This window comes from Lissotriton helveticus, chromosome 8 (genome assembly GCF_964261635.1).
Source record: "Lissotriton helveticus chromosome 8, aLisHel1.1, whole genome shotgun sequence".
Taxonomy (NCBI): Eukaryota; Metazoa; Chordata; class Amphibia; order Caudata; family Salamandridae; genus Lissotriton; species Lissotriton helveticus.
In genome coordinates, this window is record NC_136069.1 from 3569358 (window position 1) to 3593765 (window position 24408).

Genomic DNA, 24408 nt, shown 5'->3' on the forward strand with positions numbered 1-24408 from the left:
CAGAAAATCCCCATGATGCAGATACCGTTATCTGACGCAGTCACACTACGGCACAGGAACGTGTTATCTGATTAGGTCATAACGCTTGCGATCTAATTAGACAAGCGATATTCCTCCAGCCCCTGATAAGGCATACGGAGTTCTCATAACAAATCAAACCTATGACAACCTGGGCAAAACCCTGCGGCCATTGTTTTGATTTCACCGAGAACTTCAGTAAAAGAATGTGCTAACGAGCAAGTCGTATGACATCCTTATTGACGTATCTATGTCCATCCTTACGTCAATCTCGGCACCTTAAAGGTATAAATATTACCGATCTTGCCCTATGCAAACACACGCGTGGTGACGAGACGGAGCAGCCATACTTGCCGAAGCCAAGAGCAGAGCAGACCCCGCTGGCAGCAGCCCCGCCTTCCTGACGCGCTGAGAGACGCGCTGACTTCTCCTGCCGAGAAATCCAGCCCCGGCGCTTCTGCGTAGCCCTCGCAGGCAGCCTGGAATATCGAGACCAGAGAGAGAGATACCATTCCTCATTCATCCTAACTTCCAGGTACAGAACTGAATAACCCCTCACAGAGAATTCTCAAGTTATTCACTTGGCAAAAACAAACTTAACTTAAACTGTAACTTTCTATTCCCGCCCTCGTATTAGACTTAGGTCAGGTACACGGGGTAGGCGTATCTAGAAACACCAGTTGAGTACGTTTAGTCAAATGTATATGTGTATGTAATATATTTTATTCATTTTAAAACATCTTATGGCTTAGAAACCATATCAATGTTTTTACAGTATTATTTTATACTATTGCTTTTAATGTATGCACTTTACTTAACTATAAGTATTGCAATAATATCGATCCATTTCTCTTGTACGAGAAAAGAGACTGATCAATAAATAACACCTTTTTATTGAACACGCCCATCTCTTCCTTTTCTCTACATTCTGATGAGACTAAGAATGCACGTACTGACTGAGTAAAATAAATTGCCTTTTGTTCACACGACTCTCGAGATATACTCTTGATTAGGGGAGAGCAAAGTTGTCATGTTCTATGGTTGTCAGAAACTAAATCCCTTCTTGTCTAATCAGGGGAGTTAATTCTTTCCTGAACATTCGAGAAAGTTTCTAGTGAACTCTGAGCTAAGCTGGCAAACCCAAAACTTTAAGTCTAGTATCGACAGTAGTAGACCTAGTTAACGTCTGGTCTAGGCCTTTACTGCTGTAGGTATTATTCCAATGCGCAGAGCCTATTGGGATGATAGGAACTACACTACATGGCGCCCAACGCGTTTGGAAAGGGCGATAAAACTAACGTAAGACATTTAGAGTAACTCAGTCGTGCTTTCTCACTCAGACCCCTTTTCCCACAATACTCCAAAGACGTCTGGAGTGGGTGAAAGGTTATATCCGCCAGACCTCGCAGGAGGGAACTCCTATGTATGGTTCTTGGTATAGTCAACGTTGAAGGATACACAGTTCCAAAATATTGTGCATCTAACCTTTGTTTCCACAAGAAACCTGATCTGCAAACAAACAAAATAACCTTTTGGACAGTAAAATGTCAGAAAATGAGGATGAAAGAGAGGCAGTTAGATTAGCAACTGAACTCGCAGCAGCTGACGCTACCATGCAGGCAGCAGACGAGGATATAATACTCATCCCGGTCATCAAAAGGAGATCTATAACTTTAAAACTTATAGAAAATGGACTGACACCTAGAGGTGGCACAGTCATATTCGTAATTGAGGCACACGAATATCGGCAGACAGAGGTATACTATTCATGGATACATTTTCCAGCAGCAAATGCTGTAACAAAGTACTTCCACTATTACAAAATAGAGGAACCTCCTAATGAGTACACTCCTTTCGAGGAGGTGGAAGTACCACTCAAATTTCAAGAGCATTTGCTCTTATTTGATGGCGCCCTAAAACATAATAATCACATCACCAGGCTCGGTCCTTTAGGTAGACCAGGAGCAACGTGGCCGGTCCTAGCCGGATACACACCACATCCAGACATCAATGAGATGCCAGCAGCAGAGCTGTTAACACAGCTAAAACAATTAATAAAAATACATAGACAATTAGTCCAGTATGTGATGCGGACTTCAACAATTCAGCCAGCGATTAAACTCCCACAGCTGACCCCTCACCAGGGGAACACAAATAAAATTACACCACAGAACATCCAGTCCTGCCTAGGTAAAGTACCGGCTAAACGGGAACAAATACCATTCTGGTTGGCACAGAAAATCACCCAAATAGAGGCGGTGTTTCCTGACACCACCCCATTAGAAAAACACAGGATTCTGACTATCTGTCTTCCAATGGGAATCGCACCACACATTGAGGACTGTGACACTTGGGGTACAGTCTTTGCTTCCATTTACACAAAAACGCACGGTGTTCCATCCATTTCGGTAATACCAGATGTGCTAAAACAAATTCAAGACGAATACGGTCCAGAACCCGCTTTAACTCTTGGTATGAAATTACTGAAAGACTTCAAGCAGGTCTCGGCTATATTATTAGCCAACATAAAAGGTGAAGCAGCAAACGTGGCGATCCGCCAGAGGTTAAAAGAGACAGATATAGCAGACCAACCAGCGGAAATTGCCAGAATCATAGAAAAATCCTATGAGGAACTAGGTAGAGATAGTTTAGGTGGAATACCAGTAAAACCGCAACTGATTGAAAGTCCAGAAAAAATATTTTTTAATAATAAATCTACATCACCAAAAAAGAATTGGGATGGAAACAAACAATCCAATCCTAAAGAAAAGAAATTCCAGTCCCGAGGAAGGTCTCCTAGGCGAAGAGAAAAATCTCCGAACCAAAGACACAGGTCACCCCAGAGTGACCCCTCTGGGAATAGATATAACCTTAGAAATAGGGATAATATAAAGAAGCCTGATAGATATCAAGACATTGATACACGTCCCTCTCAATCTTTTCAGACTTCCTCGCAGAAATCGGAAAGAAGAGGACGATCAGAACAAAGAGAAGAGCACGCCAAGTCCAAAGACAAGGAACCTGCTCAACTAAAAAAGAAATTACAATTTCCAAAAAAGAAGGTAGCCAGTATCAAGGTAGTTAACAATGCCGAGAATACTGAGGACACAACTGAAAAACGGAGAGTGGGCTCAGACAATGCTAGACAGCGCAGCAGAAGTGAGCATAGCTCGCAAAGTCCTTATGAATCATCTGGAGACAGTGGACACGAATGAATATCTTCAAGTGGAAACTGCGGACACCAGAGTTAGCAAACCTCACAAAATTTACGAAATAACATTGCATATAGAGGGAGATAAGACTAGGAAAATAAGGGGACTATTTTGGGATAATCTCTCCAAGGGCTATGACATCCTTCTAGCTGAAAAAGACTGGCAACCAGAGTTTGTCAGGGAGTGCCCTCATGGCGAAGAAATAATTATGCCTGCCTTCTCAAATCAAATTCCAATTCATAAAAAATACACACTTGCTAGAAAGTGGGCAGTGGCTCTAGCTCCTGCTTTATATAAAAATCACGTGGGATTCTCCTCCTCACAAAATCCTGTTAAAATCACAACCTACTGCACAAAGGCAGTACCCAATTAAGCAAGAAGCTAAAAAACAGGTAAATGAAATACTAGATCAGCTAGAATACCAGGGGGTGATTGAAACTTGCACCTCACAAATGAACAACCCTTTGTTTCCGGTCTCCAAACCAGACAATTCATACCGTCTAGTTTTGGATTACCGACACCTTAACACATGTTGCAAAACCTTTGCAGTGCAAAACTCACATAGTGCTGCACTAATGAATAACATAGTGCGCAAAAAATACAAAACAACATTAGACATTTCTAATGGATTCTTTTGTCAAAACATAGCACCAGAGAGCAGATATTTAACTGCGTTCTCAATAAACGGCACTCAAAAACAATTCTGTCGGTTAGCCCAGGGGTACAAGAACAGCCCGGGGGTATTCTCAGCGAGAGTAACAGAATTACTACAACTATATGATGATGAAGCATTATCTTATGTCGATGACATTTACTTAACAGATGATGACTTGGAGACTCACTTGAAAAGAGTGAACACCATAATACTTGGGTTCGCTGCAGAGGGTTACAAATTCAACTTTAAAAAATCCAGAATTGCCCATCTGACAGTCCTGTTCGTAGGATATGAATTATCAAGTGTAGCCTGGCTGACAATTTTCTAAGAACTAGAAGAAATGGAAAATCTAGAATATGAAAAAACATACCCTCTGCCAATCGACATTCTGCCTTTACGCCTGTGTAATCTATACAGACGGACATGCTCAACCCTCCGTTTGGGGAGAACAAGCATACAACCCCACATGTGAGATTACAAAAGAAGTGTGGCGCGGAGGTAAACTAAAACCTCTATTAACAAAGACACACTCAGTAGAAACTAATTCAGAACAACAAACTGAAATATTAGCTCTGAAAATGGCGCTAGATAATGCGGATCGCGAATTCCCGACACTTATAGTGTCAGATTCATATTACTGCGTCAAATCATATAACAAGGATTTGCAGACATGGATTCAAAACGGTTACAAAGATAACACAGATGCACCAATAAAGCAGAAACTGCTCTGGGAACAAATAGCTCTTTTACAAAAAGAACTACCAAAGACTCACGTGACTCACTCACTGAGTCATCAGCGTGATGGCGTTCACGTTGCAGGGAATTCATTGGCTGAAACGGCCGCAGCGGCAGCCACTAAATCGGCTCCCGTAGTTCGAAAAAAGCGTACATTAAAATACATTGACGGTGAAACAGTGCTGGCGGTGAAAACGTCATCAAAAGGCGACTGCTCAGCGTTACCGATCAACTATCCACTCAATTATACATACATAATCGATGCAAACTCCGTCCCTTTTGCTCGAATCCCTGGAGTGGGGGATAGAGTGATTCCAAACATGGACAGGAGAAACTTGTTAATCGCAGACGCACATATGGGCGAGGGTCTCAGACACCTCAAACTAAAAAATTCTCTGGAAGAATTACAATCAAGGTACTGGTGGCCAGGCATGAGCCTGCGTCACACCATGTTTGTAAAAAACTGCCCAGACTGCAACAGAGATCGCAGTGAGGAGAGAAACAGTTTAATACCTCGTCGTTCTACTCCAGAAAAAATCAGGAGTAAAAAGGAAGGGTTGCGATTAACATATACAGGCTAGTTCCACTTATAATGTAGATCACCAGCACTCGGCTGACGTCCGGACTGTTATACAAAGATTTGCGGGTCTAAATGGCATATACGCTAAGAGCATGCTACGTTTGACCATTGTCTCCACTCTAGCCCTCAAGCCTGAGGGGAAACATGACCAAATGAGCATAGCCCAGCTGGAATCTTCTCATTTCCTTCCTGAGGGTACGGGATAGTGTAAAGAAAAAACCAAGGCATAAAGCAATCTATAGCGGAAAGGATATTAGGTTCGGGAGCTGGGTGGGTCAAACATCTAATAAGTGTCCAACGTAGTCTCAATAACTTGCCAAGAAATTCTCTGAAGGGATTCAGTGCGTACGAATTATTATTTGGAACTAGGATGATGATCTCTGACATTGATAGTCAGACTTCAGTGGTGAAAGAAAAAAGCTTTGATATCAAAGACCGTTTGGCTATTTTGCAGGACTTAAACAAAACAAGAAAAGACCTGAGCAACATAAAGTTGAAACAACAGCCAACAACCACTGAAGAACCACCACCTGTCCCAGCAAGACCTGTCTGGATTCCAAAAGTCGGGGATCTAGTCAGGGAGAAGATCGCGGTAAAGAAGGAATTTGGGCCTTCTTACAGAAAAGCAGTTCCTGTCTTGTCTGTCAACAGGACAAGATCAGTTGTACTACCGCCACTTGCTGGTAAAAAGGAGAACCGAGTTGTATCCATCAACCTGGTAAAACCACAATCATGTGGCCGATAACAAACAGTAGGCCAAGTGGACTCCCAATAAGTAGCAGAACACCAAGGTTTGCTACCAGTACAGAGGTCCTAACAAAGAGGCTCATCACATTCGAAACGCCTACAGAAGAACAACATGGACTATGCAACAATGCAATAGAACTAAGACCTCTGAAATCCCAAATAAAAACATTTAGCAGAGACACACCAATCTATAATGAAGTACCAAACGAAAATGCAAGAAACAGAAATCCTGAAGCAATTGGAACAATTGACAGAACTGCATCCGGCTACTTCATAAACTTCGATGATTCCTCTGAAGGCTTCAGTGAATCAAAGACACAGCCATCATCAAAAACCTTTAAAGATAAAGCTAAGGAACTTTTGAAACAACTGAAAGAAACATATCTGATTTCTCCATGGATTGAATTTTGGGTGGGTTTTGGTGCATTTATCCTCATACTTTGGCTCATCATGGTACTAACTTTGGGACGCTTCATTGAGGGAAAATATGCTAAAATGGACACAGCAAGTCAGAAAATCAACTTGATCCTCAAACCACACACATCTTCACACGTCGAGAAAAGAGAACTTTCTTCAGCCAACTTCACAGCCAATCCGATACCTGGTGGGGTAGCCTGGGACAACACTGACTATGAAATTTATGGTCCGGTCGAGATCCTGAAATATCCACACCAAATTAAGATCTCCTTGAGTGACTTTGTAAAACCAAACTCATTTGCTGATGATTGGGACTTCGAAAGCATTAATAATATGATGTCTGACTTAGTAATGTCTGCTAAATTTACCAAACATGATTATTTACAGGGTTCTACAAACTATGATAGTATGTACTGTTATAACCACTATGGTAACCATTTTTTACATAGATCTGCACAACCTAGAAATGTTTTAAATTATAATCAATGGGAACATTGTGCAACACCTCCAAAAGGGAGCTCAAGAACCGTTTACGACAAATATTCATATTTTTCAGGTTTTAACACAAGTAATGCTGAAACATTTTATTTTAAATTGTCAAACAAAACAGGGACCAAGACCATGATAACCAACACAAAATTGTTATATTCAGACTCATTCTTTGAAAAAATGAATACTTTTGGTTTTGATTATTGGGACAAAAATGTTGAATTGAAAAGTGTTTGGGGTACAAAAGAATGGCAAGTACAGGGTATAGAAGCTTTGTTTAGAGCCTGCATGATCCCAGAACAAATGATATTTTTAAATGGCACTGTTCAACAAACCACCTGTCTTGGCCTAGCCAAAATCAAAGATTTAATTAAACCGTCTATTCCAAAACCAACAATGTTTAGCAACACTTCTACAGATGAAGAGATAGACGTAAACCATATATTAAACCAAAACAGAACACATCCTGATTGGAAACAGTGGTTGATCTGGCCCACAGATACTAATAACTGTCAAGACAGATTCCTGAATAAAACACAGGGGTTCAAAATGACCAGGCCAGACCCTAGATATCCCCAAAGACATCACCCAGGGATAATAACAACCTACAGTGTGGGCAAATTATGCCTTCAATGGCTACAAACTTCCACACTGGCAGAAATTAAGCAACACCTAACTTTACTTACTGATGGTGCTGACTTGCGTGATTTCACTTTGGGACCACGCAAACAGCGTCAAAAACGTTTCATAGCAGCCTCTGTATATGCAGCATACAATGAGGCCTGGAAGGTTACTCAAATTGAAACAGCAGAGAGAATACGGGAAATTGACCGTATTAATTTGGAAAAATCACTTTCTGTAGTGGACAATGGGTTAATGACTCTGTCCTCCAGAATTTTTTCTTTGGACAGCATTGTGTCTTCAGCAATCGACATATTATCGCAGGACTTACTGTTATTACAATACGGTCAGTCACAATTGCGTTCTATTGTACAGCTTGGCTGGACGTTACAAAATCTGCGTTCAGGCTATGTGCCTTGGCGTTTAATCAACACAACGTCACTATTCCAAATCTTTAACCTTACTGATAGACAAATCAGTATGGCACAAAAGGGTGCTGATTATACAATCCTGAGCATTGAGAAACTTGAGAGATTACCAGTGACAATGTCAGAACGACCTGTCAGTGAATGGATAATACATGGGATAATAAATATTCCAATCTCAACCTTCAGGTTTCAATACTGCCAAAAATATATACAGGCTGGCATGTACGAGAAATTGGGAAAAGGATACCTTAAAACAACATGGAACCTGCCCTATTCACATGCATGTGTCAGTAATAAAGGACAGAAAGTTTTTCTTAGTGGCAATAATTGTGCGATGTCACTAAGCGGCACGCTTCTGTGTAACGGAATTAGTTTGCATGGAGCCTGTGAAGGGAATTCATACAACCTTTCATGTCACCAGCAAGGCGCACCTGCAACAGAAATAGAACCATTCTTTCAAAGACTCTATAATGGGAGTTACATTCTTATTGTAGACCGCAAATGTTGTAGTCTTATGCCCGGGACTCCTTATCTAGTAACTACGACTGCGAAGGTCAAGTGGTGTGGACGCTCGTTGTTCCCCAGCTCCTTCCCAGACAGGGAGGCAAGGGCATGGCCCGGTTTGAAAATTACTTCTATTCGAATAGATACTTTAAGCAGAATGAAAACAGTGCTTCTTCAGATGCCTACCAGGCTCTCGTCATCAAAAGAAACGTATGATCTACAAGTCGCAAGGACGACTGCAGAGATACATACATTATTATCAACTAATTCCCCCGTACATTTCGCGGAAATCCTGAATGAAATCTTAAATATTTCTGATACCAATGGGGTCTCAAAGGTATTTAAGACAGTATTTTCGATGGCATTAACACCATTCAAAGCCATACTGGGTATTTTTCCAGATTTCGTCCATTCGATTTTTGGCGGACTTCCCCTGATCCTGGGACTAATTGCAGGAATCCTATTCTTAGTCCTTATTTTTCGTTATGGCAACCCATGTCACAGACAAAACTCTTGCGACAAGGGAAGAAACAATCCTAGCCATTGGATACCGGGACCGGATATCAAAAATCCTGGGACTCTCCCGGCTTAGAGACCTGAACATGACTTGGTTTCTATCATTTCGACCAATGTGGCAAAGATGTGTTTTACCTGTATTGAGGTGTCTGCTATGCGGAGAAGAATGCGTGTTAGACACCTGTCTGACGCTACAATCGGATGCGCCAATGGATGCAGAAACATTGTTGAGCCCGATCAAGGTTCATGCTTTGTGCTGCCCTCAAAGGCTACCAATCCTGATGACGGCATTCGTGGAAGCTTCACCGCTACGATTGATGGGTAGTGAAGTTCAAGGTGAAAGCAGCATCGAACAGGTACGACCTTCTGTCAGTAATACAATTCAGAATGTCAATGGAGACAATCATGCGCAAGAATGCATGATTACACCTATTTCCGAGTTAGTGGAACTTTCCCAGGAAGCTGTTGACAGTTTTTTCGAAAGCCTGAATGATATGATGTTCTCCCCAGAACAGAAATAGAGACTTTTTAGCAAGCTCGCACACGGCGTTCCCTGAATTCGGCCTTCAACTTTAAAAATAAAGTCACATGAACAGATTTTCCCTCCAGTTCACGGACAGCAATTTTTCAGCAGCCCCAAATATTTTTGCATATTTTTCGGGACACTATCTTCTGCTTAAAGTAAGAACTATTCTTAAAGAACTAAGGTTTCTAATTTTTAGATAGCTTATAGACATTAGCTGCCCGCTGATACGTTCATAAATATTTTATTCTGTGATGGAATGGTCTCGAACTTTTTTTCTGTATTAAGAAGCCATTTCATGTGTAATTCTCATATACCAAATAAGCAATAATGTATACAAATGCGATTACTTTGGCATTATTCTACAGCTTGAGTGCATACAATACATATGTCTGCAATTTTTCCGTATATTTGAAAAATTTCAAAATGCATTTATGTATTTTGGGGTGGTGAGGTATACACTATACTCTATAGTATGTTGTACTATGTTATACTATGCATAGATTAGTAAATATGTACATAGTTAGCGTGGAGTGGGTGTGATGTATTCCTATAGGTCCTGAATCGATCCCCCTATTCCTGACCCTATTCTGGTTAGTAAACTAACAAGTTAACTAGTAATCAGCCCATGAGGCAGAAAATCCCCATGATGCAGATACCGTTATCTGACGCAGTCACACTACGGCACAGGAACGTGTTATCTGATTAGGTCATAACGCTTGCGATCTAATTAGACAAGCGATATTCCTCCAGCCCCTGATGAGGAATACGGAGTTCTCATAACAAATCAAACCTATGACAACCTGGGCAAAACCCTGCGGCCATTGTTTTGATTTCACCGAGAACTTCAGTAAAAGAATGTGCTAACGAGCAAGTCGTATGACATCCTTATTGACGTATCTATGTCCATCCTTACGTCAATCTCGGCACCTTAAAGGTATAAATATTACCGATCTTGCCCTATGCAAACACACGCGTGGTGACGAGACGGAGCAGCCATACTTGCCGAAGCCAAGAGCAGAGAGACCCCGCTGGCAGCAGCCCCGCCTTCCTGACGCGCTGAGAGACGCGCTGACTTCTCCTGCCGAGAAATCCAGCCCCGGCGCTTCTGGGTAGCCCTCGCAGGCAGCCTGCAATATCGAGACCAGAGAGAGAGATACCATTCCTCATTCATCCTAACTTCCAGGTACAGAACTGAATAACCCCTCACAGAGAATTCTCAAGTTATTCACTTGGCAAAAACAAACTTAACTTAAACTGTAACTTTCTATTCCCGCCCTCGTATTAGACTTAGGTCAGGTACACGGGGTAGGCGTATCTAGAAACACCAGTTGAGTACATTTAGTCAAATGTATATGTGTATGTAATATATTTTATTCATTTTAAAACATCTTATGGCTTAGAAACCATATCAATGTTTTTACAGTATTATTTTATACTATTGCTTTTAATGTATGCACTTTACTTAACTATAAGTATTGCAATAATATCGATCCATTTCTCTTGTACGAGAAAAGAGACTGATCAATAAATAACACCTTTTTATTGAACACGCCCGTCTCTTCCTTTTCTCTACATTCTGATGAGACTAAGAATGCACGTACTAACTGAGTAAAATAAATTGCCTTTTGTTCACACGACTCTCGAGATATACTCTTGATTAGGGGAGAGCAAAGTTGTCATGTTCTATGGTTGTCAGAAACTAAATCCCTTCTTGTCTAATCAGGGGAGTTAATTCTTTCCTGAACATTCGAGAAAGTTTCTAGTGAACTCTGAGCTAAGCTGGCAAACCCAAAACTTTAAGTCTAGTATCGACAGTAGTAGACCTAGTTAACGTCTGGTCTAGGCCTTTACTGCTGTAGGTATTATTCCAATGCGCAGAGCCTATTGGGATGATAGGAACTACACTACAATGTGCTAAGGGCACATCTTCAGATCTTTTAATCATTCAAGCTGCCCCAACTCCTTCCATTCCAGGAGCTAAGGAACCGCAAGACATTGTCAACATAGGGAGTGCGGCCTGTCTCATTACAGGAAGGATCACTATAGAACCCTTTAACTTTAGTAAAAATAAGGTTTAGAAACTTCTGAAAACTCCCATTGTGACTCCAACCATTTCTGATGGCTGCAAACGGCAAGGAAGTTTAGTCACTCTGCAAAGAAAAACATGCTGGTGCCAATGTCTGAGCTCCAGGATTCAGAAATCCTTCTGTAACCATGGGGCGGAGCTCAAATAGCGCTCTACGTAGAATTAAACAGAAGCATGCATGCAAGTGACTCCACCTTATGATTTATACTACTAACACCCCTCATGTTTGCACAAACTGAACCTAAGGAACTGGTAGCAAAGCTTCAAAGAGAAACATGCAGAACAGAGAGATTTACAAGCAAACAATCTTTTTCACACTTCCCCGCCTAGCAGTTTCAACAAACTGCACTTTAGGGGCACTGGCAACAGCAGCCCCATGTGCGTCAAACAAAATGAACCTCAACAAAATTGCATCCCCGAATAGGAATTCTCCCACCATATACACCAACCAATGTAAGCCTTACCCACTCAAGAAGAAAGTGGCATCAACACTTGTTGACAGCATGGGTGTGAGGCGCCGGGATTGCACCCCTCATGCTAGCGTCAGGAACTCGGCTCTTGGCTCCTTTCTTTAAGAACTTTCCTTTCATTTTAAGTAAGCAGACTCTGTCCGTTTCCTATTTGATGTTATAGATGAACCTTTTTCCATTTCTTACCAGACAGCTGTCTTGGTCTGTCTACTTTATGTGATTCTCATGCAAATACTATGATGATTATTTTTCTGAAAGAGTAACCATGCCTTTGTCCTCTGTAATTATTTTACATTTTTAATATGGCCTTATAGCTCGCTGTAGCTCCAAAGTCCTGTAACAAGTGAGCGGGCCTTTAATGGCTGTTATAGTCTGCTGCGGCAGGGTATGCTCAGACGTGAGTCCCTTGCTCACTTTGCCACTGGATTCAAGATAGCCTGGCTGAAGAGGGTTATGAACCCGAAACCGGTCCCAGGATGCTTGTTTCTAGTCCAGGAAAGACATGGCTTGGCAGTTCGGGCTGGACTGTTCCCACGAGGCACAGGGTAAGACTGATGTCATATGGCCATGTCTGAACTGGGGTGGCGGAATGAGCTAAAGAATGGTGATGGATTAAACCCAGATCAGTTGACGGGGGGTGAGTGTTTGATTTGCTCAAACGCTCCTTCCATCATCCCCTTTTGTATTGCTTTGTTTGCCCTAAGTTGGCAGGGTATGCTCAGACATGAATCTCTTGCTCACTTTGCCACTTTATTCAAGATAGCCTGGCTGATGAGGGTTATGAACCCGAAACCGGTCCCAGGATGCTTGTTTCCAGTCCAGGGAAGACATGGCTTGGCAGTTTGGGCTGGACTGTTCCCATGAGGCACAGGGTCAGACTGATTTGCATATGGCGATGTCTGACCTGGGGTGGCGGAGTGAGCTAAAGAATGGTGATGGATTAAACCCAGATCAGTTGACTGGCGGTGAGTGTATGATTTGCTCAAACGCTCCGTCCATCATCCCCTTTTGTATTGCGGCAGACTAAAGGGCTATTAGAAAACTTGCCAAAGGAGGGCAGAATGTGTCAATTAATAAAACAAAGGCATCCCACAGACTGTGGGGTTTGAAACACCCCTTCAGCTCTGAAACCTTTGTTTTGGAACTGTTGATGTGAGTGTTTAACAGTTAGCAGCTGCATGCATTGCAACGGCAGCTAATTATTGAACATTCAATATTGGTGTGGCTCACTGGTTAGAAGTGGCAGACTCGGAAGCAGAGAACGGCCCGGGACCAGGGTTCAATTCCTGACGTGGCAGGGTCGTGGACCAGGGTCAGCGGACTCGATAATTCTCGCCTCGGTGCCTACTCTAATCAGGGGTCCCACTCGGCAACTCTGGGCATTAGCTTGCCTCATCTCTACAACGGCCCCCCACATTCGCCGGGGATGCCTGGTTTCACCTTGGAGATACCCAGAAGGGACCATCTCACAGGGATAGCCAGGACGGGTTCCCCAGCGGTCTCCAGCGCCACGACGCCTCAGGGCAGCAGTGCGCTTTACAAGACACATACATACATACATACATACATACATACATTAACAGCAATAGCTATGAAAGGAGGCTGAAGTCCGCCCCTTGTTCTACCTGGGTTTGGCTAAACTGGTTTTCCTCGTTCAGGTGAGTCAGGGAGATGCAGAAGATGAACAGTAATCCCACCCTCTTCTTCTGACACACCAGTGACACTTTGACCTACTGGCGGAGGAAAGGGGGAGGCTCCTGTGTGGCCTACAGCACAGGCTCTATCTTTTGTTTGCCCCTGCCCAATACATATATTTTGGAGAGGCAGGGAAAAGAGAGAGGCTGTGTATTAAGACATTGTAATGTTGAGAGCAAAGGGCCTGTATCAGGTTTTAGAGGAAGCTGCTGCTCTATTGTCTTCAATGGAGGTGTCCACATTCCAATGTTCTAAGCTTTGTCCTGCGAAGGTTTGAGTACGAATTCCAGTTCTTGAGTCGCCGTCCTGTGGGGCTCACAAGACACTGACCCTCCACATCATCACTTTGGATAATAAGAGCCAACACATTGAGGCCTTGTTGCTTCTACTTCTCAGAATGTGCACGCTGCATCAGCTTGAACTTGAATTGCTGTTGCTCAGACAGCATGGTTTGTATAAATCTAAGTGTGTGGTTGACTGATTTATGAACCAGGGGCAGACTTATGTACAAGGGCTTTTACATGCTGTTTGTGAACTAGATTGTTTTGCTTCGCAAGTTTCATGGTCTGTAAATGGAAAGATGGGGGTAATGAAGAAGTGAATTGGGGTCTGTTCCCTTAGAGTGTGGGTGCACTCGATATTCACAGAGACCTTTTCCAACAAGAGATCATGGGGGCAGATTTATCTCCGCTTTTTTGGCTCAAAAAGCTAAAAAAGCAAGGATAAAACCTGCGCCCTATTTACAAGAGGGTGCTAACATGCATATTTGCATATTCGCAACGCCTCCCTTTGCATCTCCAAAGAGATGCAAAGTGAGCGTTACTGGGCGTACCCTGGATGGACTACCTTGCAAATATCGCTGATGTTTACATCGTGATATTCACAAGGCAGCCCACATGATTTTAGCACACGTTAGATTTAGGCGAAAACAGCAGCTTTCGACAAAATCTAACGTTAAAATCCTGATTTAGTCATCCCTAACGTAGGGGGTAGATTATGCTGATACGGCCCTGTGGGTTGTATCAGCAAGGTTATCACCATTTTGCAAGGAACATTTCTGGAAAACCAGCGATGTTCCCTGTAAAAGGGCGATTACCTCACTATCTCTGGAATTTTTATCACCCTGGAGAAACGCTTTGTTAATAACGCACTACCAGGGCGATACATTCCAGAGATAGCCTGCGATAATATTGTTATCGCTGAGCACGGCCAGCGATAATTATCGCTGGGCGTTAATATTATGCCCCAAAGTCTTTGGTAAACCAAAAACGTCTATTTATTCATACCCATAGTTGCTTCACAATGGTTTTCAGAAAAGAAGAGTTCATTTTGTTTTGTTAGTTCAGGACAGTTATTTGGAAGATAGGGTGAAGTGCGATTGTCATCTGATATAAAACCTTTTTACTTCCTTTCAAGGTATTCTGGAATGATCAGACAGTGCTGTGAGGTTGACACCCTTGGAGGAAGAAAAAACAACTGTTAGGTAGTGTTTCCTAGTACCCTAAGTTTCCTTGTTGCCTGTTTTTTCTTCCTCTTTTCCCTTCTCTCGAGCTCAGTTTATTTATGTCTCTCCAACTTCAACATTTGACTCCCTCTGAACAATATTCTTGTTGCTATCAGACTTCTGATAATAACCTGATGGAGCTACATTCCTCCTGGAACATGTTGGGCGCCTAGTGCAACTCATGTTCCTTTTCAGGTTGGCTGCACTGGGTCGTGTGCACTTGCCCCCAGTTTTGCCCAGCAGTTCCTTAACTATATGTGCTTTTGTCTCCTCCTCTACACCACGTCATACTATCCACCCTCTGTCTGTACTTTCTGCATCTTTTCTCTCTAAATCTGACTTCCACCTCTTTATGTCCTCCTCTCCTGCTCTTTACTATCTTCTCTGCCACTTCAGGGATCGTGTTGGGTATTTGTGGTTAGAGTGGAAGATAGTCTTTTTTTCTCTTTCTTCTGCTTGTTTTGTGTTTGTCTTTTCTTGTCCCTTTTTGGTTTCCTTTACTGTGGTTTTTCCTTTGTCAGGTGTTGCAGTGCCTGGGCCCTGTCGGAGGTGTGTGATGAGTTCCAGGCCACAAAGTAAGTCCTTATCATCACCACAGTTTGAAATGGAGAATTCCTCTGAGCTAACTGGACACAGCCTCAGTCTATAGAGGCATTTGAAGCAGTGGTTACAACAGGCCAATTCATTTGTTCAATTAAATGTCCTTTCCTAGATCACTGGAAAAAAGAATAGATGAACACTCCCAGTGTGCAGTGGAATAAAAAGCATCTGATAACTCATTAAAAGTATTACAAATATGTTGACTGCATCTGATAATCTGTGTCAGAATATATGTCTAACTTGTGATTCTTTCTTACATATTCACTTGTTTAGCTTTCACAACCTTGAGTTCCAGTGGTTCCAAGCTCCCTTTCTACACTGTGTCACAGAGCTGTTTCACCACTATCAGAAATGCAACTGAAACTGATTGCCTATTTTGCTTCTGTAAATGTTTTCTTTCTGCAAAGTATAAAGTCATAAAAATGTGTTCTTCATGTTGATTTACAATCTCTAACTCTATTTCTACAGGTGACTGAAGCATGAACAGATAGAAGAAGGTTTTAATTTAGTGAAACTCAATAAAAAGGATTATTTCAAGGAAAGTTAAAACATTCTCGAGCTCTAGAGGAGAAGCATATTCTATGTGCCAGGAATGGTGATGAATTTGGAACAGAAGAAACTGCTGAATGTGAAAGTTGGCAAATATTTAAAGAAAAATTATGATAAATGTTTACGAAGAGTCAGTTACTGAGATTGAGGAGCCTCTGAAATATGGATGGAACTCAGGAGTAAATTCTGTATCTACTAATAGTGAAAATATTTTCACTTAAAGGAACATTTCAAGATTGGTTGAACAAAGAAAATTGGCAACAATTGATACTCACGCAGTGCATTTGAGAATAATCAGTGTTGTAAATTCTCTCCGATGGTTTCTGAGAAATGCCTTGGAGACCCAAACCCCACCCAAAAAAACTGTATCCATTCATGTGATGTGACAGAATTTTCAGAAAGACTAATAACCGCAGTTTCAAAGAGCAAACTTTTGTCTACATCTCCCGTGATTTGTTTTGAGAAGACATTGTTTAAAAAAACAAATTGTAAATGCTCTTTCTCAAGTGTCATTTCAGCAAAGATTTAGAATTATCCTTTCCAATATCGAAACATTATCCCCACCAACTCTGTCTATTGGGTTGATTCGAGTAGTTTCAAAGTGTCCGGTACCGCAAAATTCGATCATGTACCTGCCTTAGCCTTAGAGCGACAAAGCATGTCCTGGCACAAAGATTAAAAGGGGGCAGTTCTATGTATTACTAATTCATAAAACCACCCTGGCATGCCCTAATCACCTGTCATTACATGTATAAACAAATATATTTAAACAGAAAAAAATTAAATCCCAAAGACCTTATCAGGGCTTTTAAAACTCCTAAATCTGATAAACTGGAGTCACAAACTGAGTTTAATTCAACTTGAGAGAACTCACCCGGGCATCACTTAGAGAAAATTATTCCATCTCACTAAATACAAGGGGCTCCTCAGTGAAAGCTTATAAAACAGGTTAGAGAGGCTGCCTATAAAAGTAGGAAAATAATCTCCAGATAAAAGCTTTAATTAGTTAAATGCAAATGGTAAGAATAACATCTGCAGTTTATTTTAGAAGTTAATGCTAAGTATAACATAAACGAGACAAGACTCTGGAATCAGATTCAGTCTTAACATGGCCGATGTCCAGGAGCTCACTCAACATGGAGATTCACATAACTCGAATAAGAGTAAAGGATGTGATAACAGCTTTAGTTATCAATCTCACCCCACTACACAGGAGAGAACCCACACTAGACAAAAACCTTATCAGTGTCCCGAATGCCAGAAAGACTTTCTTTACCAAACCTCTCTCATTTTACATGTGAGACGCCACACCGGGGAAAGACCGTATCAATGCAATGAATGCCAGAAAAGCTTCAGTCAGAAAGGTACTCTCACTCGACATGAGAGAGCTCACATTGGACAAAAACCGTATCAGTGCTCTGAATGCCAGAAAAGCTTTAGCACCAAAAACTGTCTCATTCAACATGAGAGAATACACACTGGGCTAAAACCTTATCAGTGCTCTGAATGCCAGAAAAGCTTTAGACTGAAAGATACTCTCACTCAACATGAGAGAATACACACTGGGCTAAAACCTTATCAGTGCTCTGAATGCCAGAAAAGCTTTAGACTGAAAGGTACTCTCACTAAACATGAGAGAACACACACGGGTCTAAAACCTTATCAGTGTCCTGAATGCCTTAAATGCTTCGCTCACAAATACTCTCTCACTCAACATGTGGGAATCCACACTGGACACAAAACTCATCAGTGCTCAGAGTGCCAGAAAAGCTTTAGACTTAAAGAATGTCTAATTCAACATGAGAGAACACACACTGGGCTAAAACCTTATCAGTGCACTGAATGCCGGAAAAGCTTCAGTACACTACGTAGTCTCACTCGACATAAGATAATACACACTGGGTACAGAGGTTATCAGTGCTCAGAATGCCAAAAACGTTTCCGTTGTAAGGTCACTCTCATTCAACATGAGAGAATCCACGCTGGGCAAACACCTTATCAGTGCTCAGAGTGCCAGAAAAGCTTCACTCAGAAATATAGTCTTGTTCAACATGTGAGAACTCACACTGGTGAAAGACCTTATCAGTGCACTGAATGCCAGAAAAGCTTTAGTCAGAAAGGTCATCTCAGTGAACATAGGATAACACACACTGGGTACAAACCTTATCAGTGCTCAGAGTGCCAGAAAAGCTTCAGTCAGAAAAGTAATCTCACTCAACATAAGAAAACACACACTGTGAACAAACCTTATCAGTGCTGGGAGTGCCATAAAAGCTTTGTTTGTAAGGTCTATCTCATTCAACACCAGAGAATCCACACTGGGGGAAAACCTTAACAGTGCTCTGAATGCCAGAAAAGCTTCAGCCAAAAATCTAGTCTTGCTCAACATCAGAGAACTCACACTAGACAAAACGTTGTTATTGCTTTAAATGCCAGGGTGGCGTCTGCTGCAGATTCAGTTTGATACAACATGAGAGAACCCACAACGAGAAAGAAAATTAACAGTGCTCTCAATGTGACAAAAACTTCAGTTATAATTGCAAACTCTCTACATGAGAGACAATGTGCAAGAGTAAAAGGTGCTCAGTGTCAACCTTAGGGAGGAGGTTTCAGTAATGCGGTACATTCACATGTAGTGGCCACATAGACATCAATCTATTGATTGTCCTACACTCCGTCTACTGAGAAAAGCACACTGCGAGGGATGGAAATGCTTGTATTAGCCTTATTCTTTAGTGACTATTGGTGGCCTCATTCCATTCCGTGTCTTTTGCTCCCTGTGTGTTAATAAGCTATGGCTCCAACCCACAAGGTCGAGTTGATTCTGAACTTTGAGGCCTCGCTCCTATGATCTGGAATGTAAGTAACTTCAAACTGTTTGCAGCCTTAATGAGCCTCAACAGGGAGCTGTATAGAGTACTCACAGGTGTAAGATACCTTTGTGAATAGCCCTCGAGGCGTCCTTCTCGACCTGAGTGTTTAATTTTTGTAGTAAACCTAAAGTGGACGTGGGCACTTATGCTGTTATTAGAGCGAATGGGAGGATCCTGCATGAACACCAGAGCACTCGTCCGATGTGTTTGTTTGACTGAGGAGTGACAGCAAAAATCTTTATGTAATTTTCCTGGACTTGCTGCATCACTTGGCCTCCTGAGGCCCTCTTGTAGCAGCTATTTGTCATTGAAGTAGTAGGATCAGGTAATTTCTCTATGTTGTTAACCATGTTATTATGATTAGCTTTTATATTTTTCCTTCTCCTCTTCCATTCACCTAATTTGTCGTGTTTATCACCACATTGGCGCTGAAATGTACTTTGCTGTTGAATGGTTCTGAGGTCTTATTGTTCATGTACATTTTTATACGATGAACAGTTGTTTTTCCTCGCTGCATTGCTACAATGTAGGCACCGAGTACCCAAAACATGAGATCTCTGCACCTTGTTCTGCCTTTATTGGTATTCCAACTTTCCACTTGGATAATTGAGATATGGGTCGAATTGCTGATCAACATTTGAACCTGTTGTGTTATATTTTTGCGGCCACAAGTTTTATGTTTGTACCGTCAGCACGAGCTCCCATACACTGCTTGTTCTCACACCACGTTCTGTGCGTTAGTTCGGATCATCAACCTTGAACCATCTCCATAATCTTTAAACCCCAGAGACTTTGCAGCTCTTTTAATTGCCTGATGTTTGATCCATTTTGATGGCCGTAGATTCAGGTTTGACTTGATGACTCAACTCTTCTTTGTGGCTATTTTACACTTCAGTTCTGTGCATCTCGTCACTTTCTGTGACTGGTCCTGCCCAAAACCTTGCATCAAAATCCAGTGTTAATCATCACCGGAGACTAGACTTAGCAGGGCCCCCTCAAGCATAGCTTGTGAGGTCAAGTACCTTTTTATATGTTGGTTCAACATTATTTCAGTGGATCTTTTTTTATTCTTTATTACTTTACCTTTTTTTGTGGGTTTGAATACATGAATATCAGCGTCTTTTATGTTTTTTTAGAGCAGTTGTTTGTACTAATTATTAATCTTTAAATCGCAGACCTGCTTTTGATTTTGCTTCTTATAATTATCAAATATTCTTGTTTATATAAACTTGGTTTGAATCAGGAAGCCTTTTGTCTCTTTATAAGACACTGTATTGAAATGTGTGACTTCCACTGTTTTGCTTTACCTTTGAGCATGACCTTACAACTCAAGACACTTTAGTAAAGGAAAGTCAAGATCACTTTAGTGGATGACATCTTTTACTTTGCTGACCAAAGTATGGGAGCAAAGCAAACTGATTCCAGAAAGCAAACTACCCTGTTGAGAAGGTAACCGTTGTGCTTTGTGATTGGTCTTGCACCCCCAGTTTGCATTTAAATGAGCCTCTGTGGCCAGACACCCCATGCTTTCATCTCCTCTGATGAGGATGATGATGTAAGAACTGTAACAGAATCACAAACAAGGGCTATATTGAGAAATAATATGCCTCCAAGTCCCACAATTGTGGTTATATAGTTCTTTATTCGTTTTTTTAATGTATGTTAATTTGAAGCAATTCTCCAGATTACTTATAACTAAGTATATCACTTTATATCGCTCTTTGCTCTCCATCAATTGAACATCTGATGTTTGACGAAGAATATGTTGTTATTATTCCTAGATCATGCCAAAACCCCTTTGTTCTCGATTCGTCAGCATGTGTTTTGTACTCACATTGGTCTCGCATGGGCCTTCTCAAGGCTGGAGGCGCTGTAATAGGAATAATAATATAGATATATATGAAATTGTCAGAGCTGCAAATTGTGATTGAAAAAAGATGAAAATGCTCCTCTTTAAAGAACATCACATCATGACGCATTAACAGTCCTCTTTCACTGATTAATATTGGGAAAGTCAATGTGAATATGACTTACGATAAATATATGTATAAAAACGAAATTGCATCTTTATTGACTAATTCGCATGTAGTCCTGTTCTGTAAATATTATTCAGAGCAGCGGAGGAGCTGAATTAGACCTATCTTAAAAATATTGGCCTTGAGGGAATGCCGACCAGCCTACCTTGCTTTGCAATTTCTTGATAATATATGCATTGCAAGAAGTATCGCCACTTTTCTGAAATGTACGATTAGACCTAGGAAACATCTTGAACTGTGTTCCTCTTGATAACATGATTTTAGTCTAAAACTTTTTATCTGTAAATGAGCCTTCTAAATCTCTTTTGTAAGGCTGCTTTTATGCAAAACTTTTTAACTGTTTTTATAATATATATATAATATGATGTATGACATTTTATAATATTTGTAACATGAAATGTTAAAATTGTGCTTTCAGGTTTTTTTTTGTTGTTTCAAATTGAAAACCGAATAAAGATAATTTTGAATTTGAATTTGACTAATTCGCCTGTTGTGAAATTTACATCAGTCAGTCATAATCACTTTATTTGGTTAATTTAAAACTATAAAAGTACACTACAAAAATGTATTATTAAAACAACAATAAGACATACACAACATTCATTATTTTTTACAACATAGTACAAAATCTGATTCCAAGACTTTACAAAAATGAATCTAGACATAATAATCAACCCGATGAACATTCAATTCATTATAATTATACAAAGTTAAAATATATCATATCATGGGGTCCCCCTTTTTTCCTATCTCTAACCACCGCAACTAGGAAACTAGCAATATTAAAAGTTTCCCAAACATTATTCATCATCTGTAAATATATTAATGTACGCCTTACCTGCATGAAGCCTTTGCCCTTTACAAGAGGTACTATAAAATGCTTATGAATGTGCAAATAATGCTCGCAAAACATAACAAAGTGAAAAGTGTCTTGGGTAGAAAAATTATCACAGAAGCAGGTACCCAAATCCTCCACGTTTCTCCATCTTGTTAAAAGGAAGCGGTGGTGGGGCTTTGTTACAACATCAAAATAGGGTTCAATCGCAAGGTTTGTTTTCAGTAATAGGTGGGCTTGAACCATTGGTTTCATCAGCTCTCTAGCCTCTCTTTCAGTATGTATCATATATGAGTAGGTTTGCTTGACCCAAGATAAATCTTCCTTCGATAACTTATCTGGTGAATCAAACAGCTCGGGCATCCTAATTGCATGGTTTTTATATTTCTTTTTATTGATAACAAATATAAAACAAACATGACAATGCATTGGAAATAAGTCGACAGTAGTACAGAGTGCGAGGAGCAAGGGATCGCTGGCAACAGGAGAAAGCAGAATAGTCAAATCCGGGGATCAAGGGGAATCCAGGGCGTCAGAGTCAGTCTGCCTGGCCGGAGGAACACAAATATCTCCCCTTCCAGGGTCCCCATATTTTAGTCCATTTCTCAGGGCAACCCCTCGCCACATTAACCGCCCGCTTCCTGAACATACACCAATCAAGCTCCTGAGACCACTTCGCACGCCGGTGTGGTTGAGAGGCCCCCCACAGCTGCGCTATGTTGCGTTTTGTGATCATGCAGGCTAGCGTGACCCACTGCTTCAGGTACTGAGTAAGGTCTGTAGGCTCCCAGATGTTTAAGAGACACCTACGTACCTCCAATCTTATGTCGCAGCTCAAGACAGATCTCATGACCCCGTGTATATCTTGCCAATAGGCCTGGATGGACTTACAATGCCACAGAATGTGAAGAATGTATAGGCATTGATATAGCGCACTACTTACCCGTAGGGTCCCAAGGCGCTTCGACCGCTGCGAAACCCTTCCTGGCTTCCCTGAGAGATGGTCCCTTAATGGGTATCTCCAGGGTGAGACCAGGCATCCCCGGCAGTCTGGTGGGGCCGTTAGTGAAGATGAGGCAAGCTAATGCCCAGAGTTGCCGAGTGTGATCGCTGATCAGAGTGGGAACCGAGGCGAGAGAATTATCGAGTCCGCTGACCCTGGTCCAGAAACCTGCCGCGTCGGGAATCGAACCCTGGTCCCGGGCCGTCCTCTGCTCTCGGGTCTGCCGCCTCTAACCAGTGAACTACACAGAAACGTAGCTACCTCCCCACATCCCCTCTTGCAATCACCATTCGTTGTCCACCCCATTTTCACCAACCCAGGGCCAGTCACATAAGATCTATGTAAAATCTTCAGCTGCACCAAACGCAATCTCATTTGCACTGCTACAACTCTAGGGGAAGAAACCGCCTCAATCCAGTCTTCATCGTCAATCTCCAGCCCATCAGCCATCCAAGCCTCTCAGAGAGATTGCAGTGGATCCCCCATATGATTAATTAGCTTACGGTAAACCAGGGAGATTGTCTTAACAGGTAGGTGTCCATCCAAGACACGATCCTCGAGGGGGGAGGCGTCCGGGAGGGAGTCACCCAACGGGACATGAGACAATAAGGCATGCCTGACCTGCAAGTAGTGGAAATGTTCCCTAGCGTGGAGGTGGTGGCTCTTTTGTAGTGCTTCAAAGGTAAGTAACTCCCCCTTCCCCCAAACATCTTTTATTTGACTGAGCCCAATCAACTCCCACTTGTTAAACCCTTTGGTAGTCCACAAATTACCCAATTTGGCAGAGTCGAAAAGAGGAGTAGCAAGTGTTAGCCGTCCCTCCCAACCAAGAAACTTATTAGCTGCATGCCAGACCCTCACCGCATGCAAAGTAGGGCCCGTGCGGGAAAATCGCCCTGACCGATTATATAATGTTCGGAGAAAGTTTCCCCCAGGGGATAAGTCACGATCTATAGCATATCCAGGGTCATTAGGATGACCATAAACTATTTGGTTGATAGCTGCTAGTTGGGAAGCCCAATAGTACTTCCGTAGATCGGGAAGACCAATACCGCCATCGTACCAGGTGAGGGTAAGTTTAGTGTAGGCAATGCGGGATCTGCCACCCCAAAGAAGGGATCTCTGGAGTGTCTCAATCTCCCTAAAGTATCTGACCGACACCGAGTCCATAGTGTTTTGAAGAACGTACAAAAAGCACGGAAGAGCTAACATCTTGAAAAGCACTGCTCTACCCAACAGAGACAGGGGTAATGCTCGCCAACGCTCCACCTCGGCGCGCAATCTGACCAACGGCGGTTTTAAGTTATGT

General features: G+C 41.8%; 2 protein-coding genes across 2 annotated transcripts in view; one reads left to right on the forward strand and one right to left on the reverse strand.

Annotated features, from left to right (window-relative positions):
- The window catches only part of LOC144772199 (uncharacterized), a 501761-nt gene that overhangs the window by 197859 nt on the left and 279494 nt on the right, over positions 1 to 24408 (reverse strand). The gene's annotated exons all lie outside the window — the stretch shown is intronic.
- LOC144772200 (uncharacterized) overlaps positions 1 to 24408 on the forward strand; it is a 486273-nt gene that overhangs the window by 150702 nt on the left and 311163 nt on the right. The window contains 3 exon segments of the mRNA XM_078656338.1: positions 15116 to 15182; positions 15725 to 15778; positions 16272 to 18715. Coding sequence (XP_078512464.1) covers positions 17461 to 18715 — 1255 coding nt within the window. The 5' untranslated portion in view covers positions 15116 to 15182; positions 15725 to 15778; positions 16272 to 17460.